We start from the raw sequence: 18,882 nt of genomic DNA, 5'->3' as shown, positions 1-18,882 counted from the left end.
AGATAGATAGATAGATAGATAGATAGATAGATAGATAGATAGATAGATAGATAGATAGATAGATAGATAGATAGATAGATAGATAGATAGATGCAACTGAAAGTGTAGTGAAATGTGTGTTTTTGTGTGTGACATGTAGTGAAGCAATTGAGCGCTCAAGTGTGGAAAGCCACAACAGCCTCAGGCAGAGACAACAGTTTGAAATTACAGGTACTCTAGATGTCTAGAAGGTAGAAGCTCCCATACAGGAAGGAAGAATTTCATTATTATTTCATTACTGATCAATGAATTGTCCAGTAAATAACTGTGCGCACATGTATACTGTACCTTTTCATCAGGTATACACTGGCGGACATTTTCCAGATAGGCACTAATGTTTTCCACGTTTGTGAATCGCAGCAGGATTTTGGCAAAGTCTTCTTCACTGATAGTCGTCATACCTTTAGAGTAAGTCAGGAACTCAATTTCCAACACCTCTGTCTGGAGGTTATCCATAAATCTGAAAATAGAAAGAAAGGACAGTAAAAAAGACAAAAAGAGAACTGTTCTATAAATCATCCATTCTGCCATGTGGTTAATACTGTTAGCGTTAGCACTCTTTCGGTTCTAGTACCTGTAGAAGTCATCAAAGGTAAGCTCTGCCTTCCCCTTCTTCCCAAAGAAATGGACCAGTAGTGTGGTGTCAATTGTGATGCTATCATCTGCTCGCTATCAAAGAGAGAGAGAGAGAGTGATACGAGAGACGATCAGTGACTAAATGACAAACCTCAAGCGTCATGGGTGGAGAAGGACGAGTCAATCATTAGACCAACATGGCCACCGCTGTGCCAGATTAGCAGGAAGCAGGGTTCTATTGCACGTGTGCAAAACGTGCACTGGATGAGCATTACAAATTACATTACAAATGACATCACAAATTTCAGTCACAGTCATCAGCTCAGACAAACAGTCAACAGCCATCATGAAATCAAACTTACCAGTCTAGGAAGCATAATATGATGTGAAAAACAGTCAGAAGAGCCAATTAAAAATTTACAAGCAAACTGAAGTAAAGCAGGTAAGTAAAGAAGGGAAGTCAGATTATATCTATTAAAGAAATCATTCTCTATGCAGTCTAGACTGGTGAGTAGTGATGCTGTAGCAGCGTGAAACACAGACTGATACAATGTTAAGGAGTACTCAAGTATCAGCCCAAATAAAGAGAAGGCGGTAAGATCATAAGTCATGCCTACATTCACAGAGCCAGTGTGAAGGTAACGGTGGAGGTGAACAAGAATGCAGGAGGAAGGAAGACAACATTTAAACAGGTGGAGTTCATTAAGGACAGAGAAACAGACGAGGTAAGCAGAAGACATGAAAGGAAAAGAAGACTTGTGGAAGAGCAACTAAGTGCAACACAGACAAATACATGACAAAGACACATCCCATGCATTTCTTCGCAAATGCCACATTGACACACCTAAACAGAACCTCAAGTCACCAAAAGCAACACTAAACAAAAACCACATAAGCACAAGTGCAGAGATTTTGTGAGCCGATTCCACCTTTTTCCGTCATCAGATGTGTTTGGTTGCATATCCTTCTAGTCTCCCTTGAGTGTGTGTTGACTCTGTGACCCAGGTCATTTAAAATCCATTCAATGAGCTTTGGGTTGTTTCGACTGTTTGCTCTAGCTTTAATCTGCTGGTTAACACCTTGTTTAAAGCAAGGTGACATAATTAGGATTTTAAGCCTTTGCAGAAACTTAATCTAAGTATTTAGTTCACTATTTTCTGTTCATACACAGTAACATACTTGTATCTTTCAGAAAAAGGTGACTTTTGAGCAGTTCCAGAAATGAATCAGGCAGCATCAGGACAAAAAAGAGAGGAATTCAAATACACATCTTCTCTCTATTGACCTGTCATGCCCCACCCAGCCAACCTTCATTTCCAATCTTTCACCATGCTGAGGAAGACGCAGACATAAGATTAAATAAAATCTCATGTCCTTCTAAGAAGGAGCATTTATGGCATTTCAGTCATCATCATAAATATCATTATCACCACGATGCCATTCGTGGTTCTACCTCAAGAGTAAAATCCTAAAATCCAGTGTGGGACAAGAAGAAAATGTGAAACAAGATCACACGTTTATTTAAGGGACAAAATATCAAGAGGTCTTTTTTTTGTGATTTGTTTGGTGTCACACAGTGAATATTCATTCAGTCAGTCAGAAATGTCTGTAAGTGAGCTGCAGTCTTTCTGATAGAGAGGAAACCATCCCCACGGATAAGAATGAAAAAAAGTGATCTTACAAAAAACAACTGATGTGACAAAAGTCATTAGAATTTTGCTGGGCATTTACCGGGCTACATTTTAGTCTTTTATTAAATTGTTGTTATGTATGAATTAATAAAAACAACTAAAAACTCTACTGGTTAAAGTAAATCGTGTTTCAATTACAGATTCTTTTGGTCATCAATGCACAATATTAACAATAAGCTGCAGGAAGATGCAGATGTTCAAGGCAGTAAAATTCTTAAATGTATGGTAGATTAAACTGGAACCACACTGGTAACTCACACAATAAAAATGTCTTGTGAGAAACAAGCATTAAAAGTAAACACTGTAGTAAGACCACTCTTAGCTTTTGGTCTGTTGCTGATTCACTTAAGAGTCTGGTCTTTCAGTCTTTGATTAGGGACAAAGGAAGATTTCCTTTGTGTAAACACAAGACAAACTGAAACAATTACAGACTTATCATTGCTGTGTCTAAGTTTTCTGTGTCTCATTTACTAGACGTTCTTTTCATTAAGTCTCTGATTACGGACAAACAGGACAAAATTTGTTTTGCTCTTTTATCTCTGAACTGACGCATTACTGATGTCTTTATGACACATGAGCTGTTCATACATCTAGACAGTATCCAGGTGGCGTGTCTCTGCCTCTCTTCCCTCCCACGTGGAGTTCCCTTAATTCTGTTTTGTTGTTTTGAACTCAAAACAAGGAAATCATTTCGCATTATCTTTATTCAAAACTATTGTGACTGAGGAGTTTATGTATCTGGTGGGTGTCTATTCACCGCTGCAGTGAGTTATCAGCTGTTGCACAAAGACTTGTACTAAATGTATTTCAGGAGTCTTCAAGATATATTTTGAAAAAGGATGGATCCACAGCTACAGGAAGTAAAGCCTGCAAATGAGTGGAATACACTATGGTTGGAGTGATATTTACTGAAGTGTACAAACTAGCAAGGGAAATTACTTAGATTACTTAGATTGATTGTACACTGTGGGTGTAGGATATAACACCAGTTATCTGAGCTTTGTTAAAAATAAAACATGTGGTTAAAAATTAATTACTAAAGCTACATTAAGAGATTTTTGACCACTACTTTGGTCACTACCAATTCCTCCATTAACTTTAATTAAGCTTTTTCACAAAAGAAGCTCCCGATGCTGCTAAAAAATGAGCTAGACCAAAGTAATAATAAAGTTGCAGTTAGATATTTTGAAATTGAAAGTAGTAGCACTGAAACAATTTGATCTAAAGTTTTGATTATTTATGTTTAGTCCATGGTAACCTATTTTTCACTGGATGCTGTCTTATAATGTTGTTTGATGCTAGATCATCAATAATATGTACCCTCACCATGACCACAGACTATAAAGAAGTTTATTTTAGCCAATACATCTTATATGTTCAAGTCTCTTTAAGTGTAATCTCTTCTACCAGCCAGCACGGGGCGACTTCTTTGGTTGCTAAAAAATCAAAAAGTGTAGACATCTGCTTTGTTTGCTTCTCTGCTGTTTTTAATAAGTGCTGGCCGTGTACCCTGTTGTGTGGTTTGTTGCTCTGTTGTTGTTTTTTTTGTTGTTTTTTTGTTTGTTTGGTTTTTTTTTGGTTGTTATTGTCTTTATTGTCTGTGTTCTTCTGTCCCACTGTTTGTGAATGTGTAAAAAATTTTGATACAATACAGAAAAAAAGAAAAAGAAAAAAAAAGTGTAGACATCTATGGGTAAATAGCCCTCGATTCCCCTTTCTGGATAAATTCAATGGATTATTTGCTAGCTTCGATTCTTACTGAACACAATAAGATGCTCATCTTCTAAAGTACGGCTGCAAATAGTGTCCATAAGGATGATAAAGCAAGTTGTGCCTTTGGTATCTTTCTCCATTTGGTATCTTTTGGTGTCACAGTCAAATTGTAACACCTGTAATGTCTGTTTTTCAAAAAGATTAGATGACAACGATCAAAGTGTTCAGCTTTAAAAACACAAGTTGGCTAATAAATTAGAAATGGCGCAGAGGCTACAGCCACCTTTTAATTAGTCCATAATCACAATGAGCCTACCTCCCTTAAAAATTTTAGAGCTATTTTTTCTTACGTGTCTAACCAAAAGAATTTTGTCATTGTGATGTGCAATAACTTTGTCATAGCAAAGGCTTTCAAGCATCCAGATCAGTCTACCAACTTGTCGACGTAATGCCAAACGGATCATAACAAGCTTATCATTCCTGGAAGTGTGGCGGTACTAGTGTGAGCTCATCATCCCCGTGACAACGTAATCGTTACCACGCCCACAAGGCACGAGCCAACACCTGGTGCATGCATGTGTCTATTTGTCCATCTGTGTGTTTATCTGTGAGCTTGTGCAGTCTTTGATCACGAAGCTGAGGGTAAAAACAGTAATTACTGATGTAAACGCTAAATGCTGTTCCTCACCCTCCCCATCTGTGAGTAATACTCTGGAGGAAGAGCTCATTGTGGGTCTTTAGTCAAGTCAGTCAGACTGTCAGTCAGTCACACCTTCCAGGGGGAAAAACAGCCAACCCCCCCTTTCCGTTTCATGGCTTGTTCAGTTTTCTTGCAATGACTTTTATCTCCCACATTTTCTTTCTTTCTTCTTCTTCACATCTCTTATCATACTTTTAATCTTATCCCACCCCCTGCTCTGATTACGCTGATTTCCTTTCACCTCACACTACCCGTCAGTACCTCCTTCACCTGACAAACAGAGAGGTGATTTGCTCGGTCCTACACTCCCTCCTTTTCTACCTGTCAGTCAGTCCCTCCTTCTCCAGACAAAAGGAAAGAGGTATAATGGTGACTAATCTGTTGAGTAAACACATCTTTCTCTAAATACAACCTGGTTCTTTCTTTTCACCCAAATGTACTTCCCGAACTTCTTTTCTTCTCACTCACTTTGTTCCTGAACATTTGTTCTGCTTGCTGACCTGTGTCATCTTCCTTTGGCCTTTTTCACCCATTTGTTTACTCTGATTTTATCTCCTTCGCGTGCTCCTCACCCTCATGTTTTCCACTTATCTGATATCGCGTCCTTAAAGATATGTTACATTTCTTTGAATTACATCTTTTGCCTGGCTGTCATCTTGTTTGTCACTGTTTCACATTTTTTTCTTACTTAATTTAATCCTAAATCATTTATAATCCCTTTTATGTTTAATATATCCCTCCATTTAAAAAAATCCTTACTCTTTTCCCCCCATGTCTGATTTTCCTGCTCTGTCCGTCTGACATCCCGGCAGATGAAAGGCTGCACGGTGTAAATACAAGGTCAACCCCATTATGTTTCACTGTCATTACCTCAACCTCAGCTTCCGCTGCCAACACAGCAGACAACCTGTCATTAGTGAGCTAGTCTGTTAGCACTATTTTAGCTGTTACTAATGATTACCAGTCTTCAGAAAGTACTATCAGGAAGACACTTTAAGCTGCAATTGTAGAAATAACTGGAAACACTGACTTTGATTTATTGAGACAGCTCATTTGTTAAACCACCAGTCATGAAATATGTTAAGAAGTATCAGTTTGATGAACAGATATTCTGGGATCCAAAGAGCATAAAAGCTTCTGAGGTAATGTCTCAGCAATTATTCTATCATCGCCTTTTCCTAGCTTGGAATAGTGCATTAAAACAATAAGGATGAGGTTGGATGCCTGCTAGTTCCGATTAGTTCAGCTCACCATCTGGTTTTAATTTTGATCCCAGGGATTTTGCAGGTTGTTTTTTTTTTCCAAATGTTAACCTTTTGTGTAAATCATAGTGTAAGATGTTGTCCTGTAACTCCTCATGAATTCTACTGCGTGAATTTAAGTTTGTAGTGATAAAGAGACAAAGATTTTGTATGTGCTCTGCAGTCAACCGTCTTATCCTTGTTAAACACTTGTGGCGCAACGTGGGAATGATCTGACACCAAAGCTACGCCACTAGTCACAACACGGCACAGATAACAAGGCACAGATACACATATGAAGCAGAATGAAGACAGAAAGAAGGTGAAAAAAAGACAAGTTATTAAAAAAAGGACATTAAAATCTTTGTCATTTAATGGATCAGTACCGATCAACAACAAAGGCTAAAGTCTTTCAAAATATTCATAATCCAAAAGTAAATAAATATCTTCACAGACAGAGTGAAATGACTTAGGATGGAGCAAAACAGGAAACATTTGGAGGATGCTCACATTATTTCATTCAAATCCACAGTGTGTTCAGTAGAAAAAGATATTTTCTCACAAATTAAAGGTAAACATTGGAGCTTGAATGCCGATTTTAAATGTTTCTTTTAGAGCTCATCCAAGCAAACATGATTTCACACTGAAAAAAAAAAACAGTGATGATTTCTACACTAGTCTAAAATTAAATTATTACTATTTTTAGAAAGAAAAACAAAGAAGAACGCTGTGGGACAAAGTAAGGAACGCTGGGAAGAATGATGAGATATTTCTGTTCTAACATCTAGGAAACAAAGAAAGAAAGCAAGGAAACGTATCATCACTATCAAGCCAAACCAGAATAAAAGTTAGAACGACCAAAGCTTTTGCAATAATCCCAAAATGACTATATTAGAGTGAAGATTCAAAGTAACTTTTTTGGTGCATTTGCACTTCAACCATTAACACATGACTTCTCTGAAGATTGGAGAATAACTGTGGTGTGTGTTTCAAGTAAAGCTTTTATTCTCAGGGAAAAGTATTATATAGTATATAGGATTTCGAGTTTGATTCTGGCCAGCTTGATGGAACATATTTCTTGTGAACGTGTGGGGGTATTTGGATCCTCTATGTGAACTATCTGGTGCTGAAGAATGAGGAAAAAAGTGAAGGATAATGAATGCAGGGGTGAAGGAACAGTGGACGATTGGGTATGTGTACCTCCGCCAGGTCAGAAAAGAGGACTTGACTGGCGCTTCGCCTCAAAACGTCCCAGTAACTCCGCGCCACAAACTCCTGACTGTCTTTTTTTAGCACCTGTAGGAGTGGTCAAGCAGGGCCAGGGTCAGTCAACCTCCAAATCAACCAGTTCAGGAAATAAACGTCCATTACCCATTCAATCAGTTGTCATTATAAGTAAACATATACAGATTATATCTCTGAATTTATATGTGAACATACAGGTGGATATTTAGGAAAGGTGTCACATGGCACTCACTAGTTCTCTCAATAAAGGAGACCCTATCCATTCAAACATAAAAAAACACAAAAACATGTTAGCATCAAACAGGAAGGGGCATACACAAATAGCTAGCTTCTCTGCAGCTAGGTTTAGATTACAGGTAAAGGAAAGGATACTACCAACAGGGAATCATCAGGATGATGATGGATGTGCTATTCTGTCTAAATCACTGAAGCTATAACTCACTCATGTTGCTGACTCAGCAACAAACACAAGGAAAAAAATGTTTTTAAAGAAGAAATATATGAAGATGTCACCCTATAGCACATTTTCTTTATTAAATAAGTACTTTAGGCAGTTTTATAGCAACAGTTGGCTCTGTTAGCAAACGTTATTCTACCTTAATAAAGGCTGACCACGGTGCTGAGCTTCTGACCACCCACCTCGTCTCTCTCTCCAGGGAGAAAGCAACAGCAGCCATTTTAACATGACCCTGCAATGCTCTTAACTTCAGTGCGACAATGCGGCTATCCATCACAGCAGTGACAGGAGGAGTGCATATGTGTGTCTGTCTGTGTGTGTCTGTCTATGTGTGAGACAGCATGACAGAGAGAGAGAGAGAGAGCAGTGGCTGGTAGTGTATTGTTTCTGACAGCACACTGCTGATTTTCACTACACTGCAGGCCGTTTCCACTCCACATATAAATTACTACTCATAACAGGCAGCTACAGTCACTGTCATTACATCTCAACAGACACTAGGTACAAAAAAGCACTTGAAAGTGATAAAATGGAACTATAATTAAATGTCCAATGTTTCAAATAATGAGGTCCTGGTGATCTCTGTGAGCGAAAAGCTCAGGCTTGGAACCCTAACCCAAAACATTCAGTTTTAAACATTTCTTTCTGCTTTTATGGCTAAAAGGGAGGCAATGTCCTTAATACGGTGATCTAAAGTACACGGCTCTGGCTGTGATCACAGAAGCACCGCTCACCTGCTGTTCAAATTTTTTGTTTGCAATGGACAACCAATTAAAAGAAAGCTGTATTAAAAGGATGGTGGCTTTTGAGCTAAATTTGCTTTTCTCGTTTTTCTCGGCTTCATCAAGAATAACAGAAGTAAGGATTATTTTGAACTTTGAATTATGCAAATCTTTTCTAATACAATCCAGGCAGGAAAAAACATATAGAATTTAAGTATAATTAATTATTTAAATATTTAAACTATAATATAAAGCATTTCAGAAATGTCACACGTGATTATTATTCATTAATATGCAAAATTTTGTACAGCAGCTTCAGTAGTTTTAGTCATCATCATTGATACCCAATAGCCAATCTCCAACTATTTCCTAATGATTGATGCCTTAATAATTGTTTTCCGACTTAGAGCTCATCAGGTTACATACAATTAATAAGTCAAATCTATCAGCATTTTGCACAGGGTTGGTAAATAAGAAATATTCATCCTTGAGAGGTAAAAACCTGTTTCATTTTCGATCTCATAAGGCTCGACAGACAAATTCAACCTCTTTGTGTTCTTTATGTAAATATGATTTTGTTCAGACAACAGAAACATATTTTTGTATGTACCCTTGGCCTCCTTCCCTAAAAAAATCTCCTTCTATATCTTTATATTAACAAACTTCCCCCATCAGGAACAAACAATACTGCCAAAAAATACAGCACATGTCCTAAAAAGGACTAAAATGGAGCCTGATTGTCTTTAGAGCTCTACAGGGTCTCAGGTCATTTTAAATTACATCGCTCTCTTTTTGTAAGAGTTCATCTCTCCTGACCCCTTAAATGTATTACTCTTTTCTTTGTCTGTCCATTAATCATCCCTCAATCAATCAATCAGCTGACTTGACAGATGGGCAACCTTTCTTGAATTTTTCCCTTCTCCCTCTCTCTTTCTCTTACATTCATCCTTCAAAGTAGCTTACAGAGTACATTTCACTGATAACAGAGGATCAGGTGGACTGGGTCAAATTTAAGGCTTTTTCCATCATCAGGAGCAGAAGGGAATGACAGGCCTTTTTATTTTTATTAAGGTTTTTAGACTCCAGAGAGTCAGTGTATTAAAAAACTCTGCTGCATATATATATATTATATGGAATGTTTAAACTGAACGCAAAATAAAGGCCATTAATGTGTGATTTAATGTGTGATATTTAAAGGTCCTGGCAATCTATATTAATTTAAACTTGGCAGGGTTGGTGTGTCCTTATAATTAATGAACAGATATGATTGATGTAACTCTTCTCACCTAATTTTTCACATTAAACTTAATAATTGTATCTAAAAGAGATGGTGACACACAGACTGCAAAGCAAATGTTTTAGTGACTGAGAAACAGTTCAGATGTATGGAAATATATATGTGTCACAAGTGGCAGGTGAGCTAAAACACAATTACAGACAAATCATTTATATTTTTTCAGCTATTCATTTCCACACAGCAGCCCAAAAATATTCATCGGAAATGTTAAAATACCTCGTTGGTAATCACTGCAGCAGATTCACGCTGTCTTGGCCGGCTCTGCTCTCGAAGCTGAATTGTGTCTCGCTTGAATGATTCTGACTTTTGACAGTTTGGAGGGCAGAGCCCAAAGGGAAAAGGTCACTTTGAAAGTGACCTCATAACCTCTGTGATTGACAGGTTCAGTTTACTGTGTTCAATTTAAATATTTGCCCATGTTTATGTTTTATTTCACATTATTATTGACACAAATATAATTCCACACAGGTAAAGTTTAACATATTCTCACATGGTTTCACAAAACTTAAGCTTTTTGTTACCATAAGGTTTCTACTCTGACTGATTGCTAAACAATAAAGCTGTTGAACTGACCCAGCTAATAAAAACAGCCTATTCTCTGCTCCATAAATATCTTTATCTATCTAAAAAGCAGAAAACGAGACTATGCCATGTGGATACCTACGCTGTTCATGGGGGCAACCTGATATCCATACAGCTGCATACTCTAACACACAGAGAGAGACACGAGGAAGAGAAAGAAGAGGACAGAGCATGCAGTCAGAGAGGAGGAGAGAAGGTAAAAGACATGTTAGTACATGCAAGGAAAGAGGATGTGCCATTTTCAACACATCTATGATTACATTTTAGAATACACATTGTGCCTAACACCAAGCATGTACTTTCAAGAGATAAGTTATGTGGGAAACATATCCTTCATTTTTCAGTGACAGTATTTCCTGTGAGCCAACAGCACAACCAGGACTGTTCTGTAAGATACCCAATGCTTAGATCAACAAATCTCTATCTCTTATTTGCTTACACATCTACACAGGTTCTTAGTAAACTTGGGTTTGAAAGATTTACTTCAAAATCAATAAGATATAGATAAGTAACAAAAGGAAGATTTTAATAAGAAGCTTTTAAATATTTCTTTTGCAAATCATGTCATGAAAAACTTACCTTGAGAACATTTTACTATAACTAATGCACAAGATACCTAATGGCTTATCTGTTTGTAAGTTACCTTAATTAATCTGTTTGTAGCACAACACATATGTGGGATGGGACAAGTTAATACTGACTCATCAAACCTGCTCTCTTTGATAGTTATTAAGTTGCATATACACTCTGACACAAAGAGAGAAGTAATGCGAGGTGCTTGGTGTTATTTCTAAAACTCAATTGCATAAAGTGCTGAGAAAGACACATATTCTATCATATATATAAATCAAATATACCAAGTCCACAGCAGGGATAACTGTCACAGAGATACCAAACAGTTTCTACGAGGCAGCATGCACTCAAAACTAGTTACATGAAAGGTTTAGTTTCACACCTGCATGAATACAAATGACAGTTAACTTTGACGATCATGATGATCGTTTTTAACAAATCCATGTGCGCAGTGTGACACAGCACTTCTGTCAGCAACCTTAACTAAATGGTAAGAGGTGTTGTGACAGTTTACACTCATGGATATATTAAAATGTAAAGTAAGTTTACATTAATGTTTACCTGTCTTTTAAGTTTACCCCACTAACAACAGAAGCATTTATGAAGTCCACGTCCACATAGACTATTCATGGTTGGTTCACTGTTGCCAGCATTAAGGTTAATTAGCAGTAATACCCATGCTTGTCTGAGCATACACCCCCACACCCCGTTACCATCTTCCTTACCAACTGCGCGGACTTCTCAGCATCTCCTTTCCTTCCTTTCTTCTCGTTTTTCTTCCTAAAGATCTCCTGAAGCTGTAATGAGAGAAAAGACGAGGAGCTCATTGACAATTCAAAGTCAGATCTAAAACGCTGTTAAAAAAATGAAATGCTCAAATGAGTTCAAACAAGGTCATTCACTCTTTCAAGCACATCTATGATGTCATTCAGGTAATGGTCTTTTGGCAGCATGATTAAGGGAGTATTCAGGTTTCACTCTGGAAGTGATTTATGTTTATGCATATGTGTTATTAAAGGAAAAATCAATGCTGAATTCAATATGAAAAAAAAAACTGCTTCTACACTACAGTGCCGGGTAAGTTTTTATATACTTACTTATTCAAATTTAAATTAAAATACTAATTTCTTTTAAATAAAATAACAAGATTTGTAATATAAATGTTATTATTAATTAAGAGTTAAATAAAAAATGCACAACCACAAACACAGCAACCTGATGTCTACACAAATACAGATACATCTAAGAGCATATGATCATAAAAGACAGCAATAGTCACTGGTATTGTTCAATTTCCATTTAAGAATATTTAATTACTCTGACAACCAATATCACATGTAAAACAGAAAAATCTGTATCTAAACCCTCAATGTGAGAATCTTTTTCTGTCCCACACCTGCCTGCTCCCACAGGATTTTAAATCATTACCACTCCCTCCTGCTGATGTGCCATCCCACTCCCACCAACCTTCAGAGATTCTGATCCCTTCATGCCTGCAGCGGTGTTTTGACTTGAAAACGTGTCAGTTCTATCCCACAGGGAAAGAAACACATGTGTAGCCCTCAAGAAATCCTACAGTTAGTCTTCTCAGCTTTGTAATAAGCTGCCTTTAGAAGATGCAAATTCAAAGTCAACCTTTTTAACTGCTTTAAACGTTAAAATATAGTTAAAGCTCAAGGCACTGGGAATAAAGGTATATAATAGTATATTCGCTTAGGGTACTACAATGTTGGCCAAACATTTTTTTTATTGATTAAGATGATGGAGACACTTTAATAGGGAAAAGACTTCTGTAAATGATGCAATCTGTGAATGTATTGTTTGAGAGCGCAAGGATGCTTGCATGAGACTTGAGGAACAGTCTTACAGGCAGATAAAGCTGAAACACGACCAAGCATTAGTCCAAATTCTGAAATGATTTACTGAGTTTACAAACGTAATGTAACATGCTGAGAATCAAGATTAATTTCAAGCTGTCAGTCTGTTAAGTTTTCAATAAGGTAGTAGCAGCAACTGTTCTCAATCTTGCCCATCTGTAACATGGTGATGTTAATTTAACCAGAGAGCACAATTATTTGTATCTAAAAACTGTTAAATCTCTTTAACAATCCCAGACAGAAGCTAGGAAAAGTCTAACATCAACTAGAGCAGCCTGCCTTACCAACTCTACTCGATTAGCAACAAAAATGTGGAGCCAAGTCACCAGAAGCACAGCACTACCACAGAAAATCAAAAAATCTTGTTGTCCTTTTTGGGGAGTTTTGACCTGTGATATCAAAAATGGTAGAATGTCAGGTATTAAATTTATCAGTATTGAGCTTGTAGTACTGTAACAGCCCAAGTCACAGTGGGTAAGGAATCGTTTTAGTAATGTAAGGTAGACAAGATTTGACATACTGACATTTGATCTATAAATGTGATCTATGACAATTCAAGTGTTTCTACTATGCCTGGTTTGACAGTTCATAAACAGTGTTAAGTTCATTATAGTTGCTAATACTGACATAGAAAACAACCAGGCAAGGAAAAAACATCTAGGATGGACTGATTTGTGCAATCTTGTTTTTAAAGCTTCAAGATGAGGATTTCTGGTACGCCAATCTTTACTTTTCAAAAACCAGACATCATGAGTCAGAGGGTGACACTGGATGAACTGAGGGTCTGCACTAAAGCCCGTCATTTGATGTATAAGGTTTAGTATCCTTTTTCCTGTAAATCACATAAACATATTTGTACTATAAGAGTCCAAGAATTAAAATATTGACTTGAAAATGGGCAAAATAGGGCCTCTTTAATTTTAGTAATTTAATAAACTACATTACAACACCATGGTACAAGTCAAAATTAGATTTTCAAAAGTAAGGTTTTGTCTTTTGTCCACTCTAAAATCATGGATTGTTATTTAATACTAAAGCTATTCTTTAACACTGCTTTTTAGTAAAAGGAGTAACAAAAAGGGTTAATATTAATATGTAAATTCAGGTTTTCTCCCAATATCTGCGACTCACCACTAGGAACTCCCTCTTATCCACCATCTGGTTGCCGTCTGCATCAAACATATTGAAAGCAATCTTAAAGCCAGCATGAGGCTCTGGGGAACAGAGAAGGGAACACATAGGGTGAGTGTGTGCATGTGTTTGTTAAAGGCAATTTGAAATCCATAAATAGTAAGTGGAAAAAGTGTCTCAAAGCATCAATAGGAGGGAGAATGACTTAAATGAAGCCACAGTTTCAAACATAGCTGCTTATCCAAAGAAAACATTAAAGTGTTGACCAGGTTAAAGTTATTTAAAAAAAAAAACACAATAGCAGAACAAATACATTTGCTACAGACTGACCTTTCAATTTGACATTTTATTCTATTTATTCAACCATTTTTAAGGCCAAACAAGGAAGCATGCATGTAAAAAAAAAAGAAAAAGAAAAAAAGACAGTAATTTCTATTTAAACTAGTTTCACATGCTGGTCATACGTCTAAGAGATGAAGTAAAATGTAATTTCAATTATGGTCTTATGGTTTTTGGTGTGGGGGTGTGCACTGCCTTTCACCCTGTGGCAGCTATGACAAACTCCAGCCCCCTGCAAGCAGAAACTGAGCAGTTAAGATCAAGTACGCTTATTTTTATTCACTATAACTTCATCCATCATCTATTTAGGTTGAATTAAAATTAAAATTTGTGGAAAAATCATTAAAAGAAACAACTTTTTATTGATCCCTTATGTGTCAGTACAGCTGAGATCCATATTTGTAAAACACCCTAAAACATGCTATGCCAGTGACTGGCCCACCCCCAAGCATCAGAGCAATACAGTGTACACTCTTAAATGTCAAGAGGATGGCTGTAAATTATACACCGGGGACACCAAACAACCTCTGGCTAAGTGGACGGCGCAACACAGAAGAGCCTCGTCCTCTGGCCTTGACTCTTTAGTCCACTTAGACACACGGGCCAATGGTCACGCTTTCAATTACAAGGACGTGCACATTCTGGTCAGTGAGGAACGCTGGTATCATCAAGGAGCCAAGGAGGACATTTATGTGAAAAGGGAATGACAATGTTGGAATTGAGGAGGCCTTAGAGAAAATCTTTAACCATCTGATCGCAGTCATTACCCAACTGTCTGTGAAGAGTGCAAGAGGCTACTGATTAACGGTCACGCCAATTTGCATATCAACCATTATGAAACTGATCTCATCGCTCATTGTTATGCAGTGGCGCTACTTTCAATCGTTATGCAGCTGGACTGTTTGTAAGGTTAGGGAGAGACTGGGTCACTTGGATGAGTGCTGAAAGTACTGAAATTGTTGCTTCCAGATGAAAAGAATAAACTTTATGGAATTTTATAGCCACTTTCTTTTTTTCTTTTATTAAAGAAATTTATCTATTACTTTTCTTCATCTTTTGAGAAGATGTTCTTGCAATTTTCCTACGTTTACATTTTTTTCATCTTTGGTCTGTCTCTGTCTCTTTTTGTCTTGCCCCAAGGTGAAGGGGAAAACCACAGCATTTGTGAGATCAACATTTTTTAAATTTCTATATGTACTTAGCGCACTTCGCTTTGTCACGTAATTTTTCTAAAAATAAGAATATAATAATGCAAACAACAACTGGGTGAAAGAGATATGATAAAAAGGTGCAGATGAGTTTAAGTGAAAGGAGAATGTGTGCAACTGAATTGACTCACTTGTCAAGATGCAGAGCAGGAACAGGTACTCGGTGTATGAGATGATGCCTGGTAATGAGATCAAGACAGAGAGAGTTAAGGAAGAGGTCATATTCAACTCACACACACACACACATACACACATACACAATGTTTACAGATGTTCAAAGACTGTGGGCCTCACACAAAGACATACACACTAACACACATAATCCTTCCTTTCATGGAGATAGCATCTTAAAATGTGTCTTCTCAAAGCGGAGCTGCCAGCGGCCATTTGGCCACACACCGATTCTTTTTCTACACCCCAAGTGTCCAGAGTAAAGACACAGGCTAGCGTGTGTCTGTGTGTGTATGTGTCTTGTGTTTGGATAAGCAAGTGAAAAATGTTTCAGGAGGTGATCCTTTCTTGCCTCAGGCACATTCAGGAATCTTTGCAGCTCCATCTACGCTCTCTCTCCCTCTTTTTTCGCTTTCTGTCTGATCGTTCAGATAGTTCAGGGTGGTTCGCTTGAGTGTTACGGGAGACTGCTCCCCCATTTGTGTGTATGTATGCATGAGTGTGTGAGGGTGAACACGACACCAGTTAAAGTCAGTGTGAGCCTTGTGTTTTGCTGATGCTTGACTGCTTTGTGTAGAGGAGCTGGTTTGGAACTGAAGTCTTTTTTCCCCCATGTAGCCTGAGCTCTGCATAGACTAGAGCATACAAAATTGAAGCTACTCAGGTTTCTATAATACAGTCTGTTGTGTGTTTACGCTCCCATGCTTTCAGTGATATACCACAGAATAAGAGGGATTAATACTGATCTCAAGGTGATATTTAATCATGATGGAAAGGGCTGTAAACAGGCATTATATGTCCTCTCCAATAGTTTTAACATTAACATATGTTCCATATGTTTGTTGATTTTGCCTTCCTTTTCTTTTAATTGTCAGTGGGTTAAAGATGTTAAGAGTCCATTGTAATCCAATAATAACAAATCTGATGGTTTGAATCAGCCCCAAGAAATTTTATTAACTCAAAAAACCCTGATATTTACCTCCAGAGAAATTTATTTAACTTAATCTATATCAATGCATATGTTAATACTAAAGCACCTTCCTCTATCATGGACATCTGCTATGGACTCACTAGAATAGCATATATTAAGAAGCCCAAGAAGATCTAAATTTTGTGTTTGTTATGCAGGTCAACTAAAGAAAAATATAAGGGTAAGTTAAGTACATGTGAACCATGATGACATTACAGTAGTACTAATAAACCGTTTTAAATGGAAAACATGAATGTGTCACATGAGTATTAACATATTAGGTGCAGGTAACAATGTTCCATGTTGCATACAGGCAATGCAAATGACTGCAATGAGTCTTTACTGCTTTGACTATATTTCCAGTTATATTTTCACTGCAGTCTGAAATTATTTTTGATTTAATTATCCAATGTGTGGCATTTCACTTACTTTATCAAAGTCAGAAAGTCAAAAACCAAAAAGGCATTCCCAGTTAACACAAATGCTTTATACTGGTACTATGAAAGGAATATTTACTCAGCTGTTGTGTGTGACAGATGGAAACATGGATTAACATTGTGTTAAATCTGCGATATACATACCCAGCATGTTACTGTATACTTACACAGTCAATTTTTCTAAAGCACAGTAATGCATTACCCATACTGTGGTAGTCATAAATAACTGATAATCAATAAATCAATCATGAATTAATGTAGTGTGTTCTGACATTAACACACAGACACAGTGAACCCCTTTGAGTCTTTGTCTGATTTTCAACTCTATCGAGCTCAGAAATCCAAAGACATTACAACGATTTCAACTTTCAAACGTACTGGGCCACGTACACATCACACCCACAGGAGCTGTTCAGCCACTGAAAAGCCATGTCATGAAGTTCCTGAGAACAGCTTGTGTGCTGATGTTAATGTCACTGGAGTTTTGGAGCTTTACACATTATGTACCTCAGCACTCGGTGACCCCCGCTATATAACTTTATGGGGTCTGCCACTTCATGGCTGAGTTTCTATGGTTACTAAATCCCTCCACTTTGTAGTAAAACCACTTACAGCTGATTGTGAAAATATAGGATTTAAATTTAATGGACTGACTTGTTGCAACAGTGACACAACTGAGTTCAGTGAGCGCTGTAGAAGGACTCATTCTTTTACAAATGCATGCTAGGCCACACATTTTATACACCTGTGGGAATGGGACTGAAAGCACCTGAATTTAAAAAAGTAATATGAATTTTGTGAAATCTAGGTAACATATGCAGTAGTTTTGTGACCCTGCAGCACGATGTGTTGCTTTTTGCAACACGTTCTCATCCTGACGCGTAAAATACCAACGACTGTGACAAATTGTCGGTATGGGAATGAGAGCAAGTTGGAATAAATCTATAAATGTGTTTTACGTGTGAAATGAAAATAAACCGAAAAAAGCATTACGTACCCTAAATCTGTTCACTTTCAGATCCTAAATCACTTTGGAAAACACAATGTGATGGCCACAACATAAAGCTATTTTATTGTTGAATTATTAGTCATACTTTGATGTGTTTGTATTGGAATGGATGGCTGGAGCCTTTGCAATGAGCGTCTCTTACAGCCGCGAGCTTGTATTTACTCAGGTTATCTTTGTCTAACATTTAAATTTGTTTGATGTTCTGACACATGAGAAATATGTAAAAAAAAAAAAAAACCTTGGAAATCAAGAATGTTTTACTGTATGTGAATGAAAAAATCAGCCCTGTTAAATCTTGATGGTGTGTGTGGTCTCAGTAGTGGTCCACCAGGAATGAATGGTTAAAGTACAATAACCATAGATTACCCTGAGGTTTCTGTTTACAAACTTTCTCTTTTTCCTCTCTTACCATATTCATTTCTCTGTCTACTTTGCCTGTTTGTCTTTTATAGCCCATCTTTTACACTCCATCTGTTTCTTATATTTCTCCCACTCTCCTTTTAAATCTCCTTTTCACTCCCTGATTTGATTTTCCTACTCTATTCTTTTTTTCCCTCCATCTCTCTGATGAAAAAAGGAAGCAGACCACCCTCCTGGCTACTTGTCCCTGTAGACTAAATCAAACACACTCAAACGTTACAAGCTTAAGAATATACCTTTGTTATTATGGTAGAGGAAGAGAGGGGATGCATCACACATGGTTTGCTATATTTAGCATCTCCCAGTGTGTGTATATCTGTGTATCTGTGTAATTATCACTACAGGGAATCAGTCCCAGACTGTGTTATTCCTCTGTTACATACTCCTGAGGCAAATGCTTAATTAGGGTGAGCTTTTCTCTATCTTTTAGTGTTGCATAAATTGTAGAGGAGAGGAGAGGAGAGGAGAGGAGAGGAGAGGAGAG

At 37.3% G+C, this 18,882-nt stretch overlaps 1 protein-coding gene across 5 annotated transcripts in view; it reads right to left on the bottom strand.

Annotated features, from left to right (window-relative positions):
• micu3a (mitochondrial calcium uptake family, member 3a) overlaps nucleotides 1-18,882 on the bottom strand; it is a 40,142-nt gene that overhangs the window by 6,976 nt on the left and 14,284 nt on the right. For 2 of the 5 annotated variants that reach the window (XM_005743610.1, XM_013913497.1), the window contains exons 5-11: nucleotides 15,523-15,570; nucleotides 13,845-13,927; nucleotides 11,562-11,633; nucleotides 10,346-10,387; nucleotides 7,161-7,256; nucleotides 614-708; nucleotides 328-499 (exon numbers count right to left, since the gene is read on the bottom strand). In XM_005743610.1, the coding sequence (XP_005743667.1) occupies nucleotides 328-499; nucleotides 614-708; nucleotides 7,161-7,256; nucleotides 10,346-10,387; nucleotides 11,562-11,633; nucleotides 13,845-13,927; nucleotides 15,523-15,570 (608 nt within the window). The remainder of the gene's footprint in view (nucleotides 1-327; nucleotides 500-613; nucleotides 709-7,160; nucleotides 7,257-10,345; nucleotides 10,388-11,561; nucleotides 11,634-13,844; nucleotides 13,928-15,522; nucleotides 15,571-18,882) is intronic. The other 3 variants (XM_013913498.1, XM_013913499.1, XM_013913500.1) reach the window with 2 other exon arrangements.

This window comes from Pundamilia nyererei, unplaced genomic scaffold (assembly GCF_000239375.1).
Source record: "Pundamilia nyererei isolate P.nyererei 1_Seehausen unplaced genomic scaffold, PunNye1.0 scaffold00134, whole genome shotgun sequence".
Lineage (NCBI taxonomy): Eukaryota > Metazoa > Chordata > Actinopteri > Cichliformes > Cichlidae > Pundamilia > Pundamilia nyererei.
This window is presented reverse-complemented; position numbering and strand designations above follow the sequence as displayed.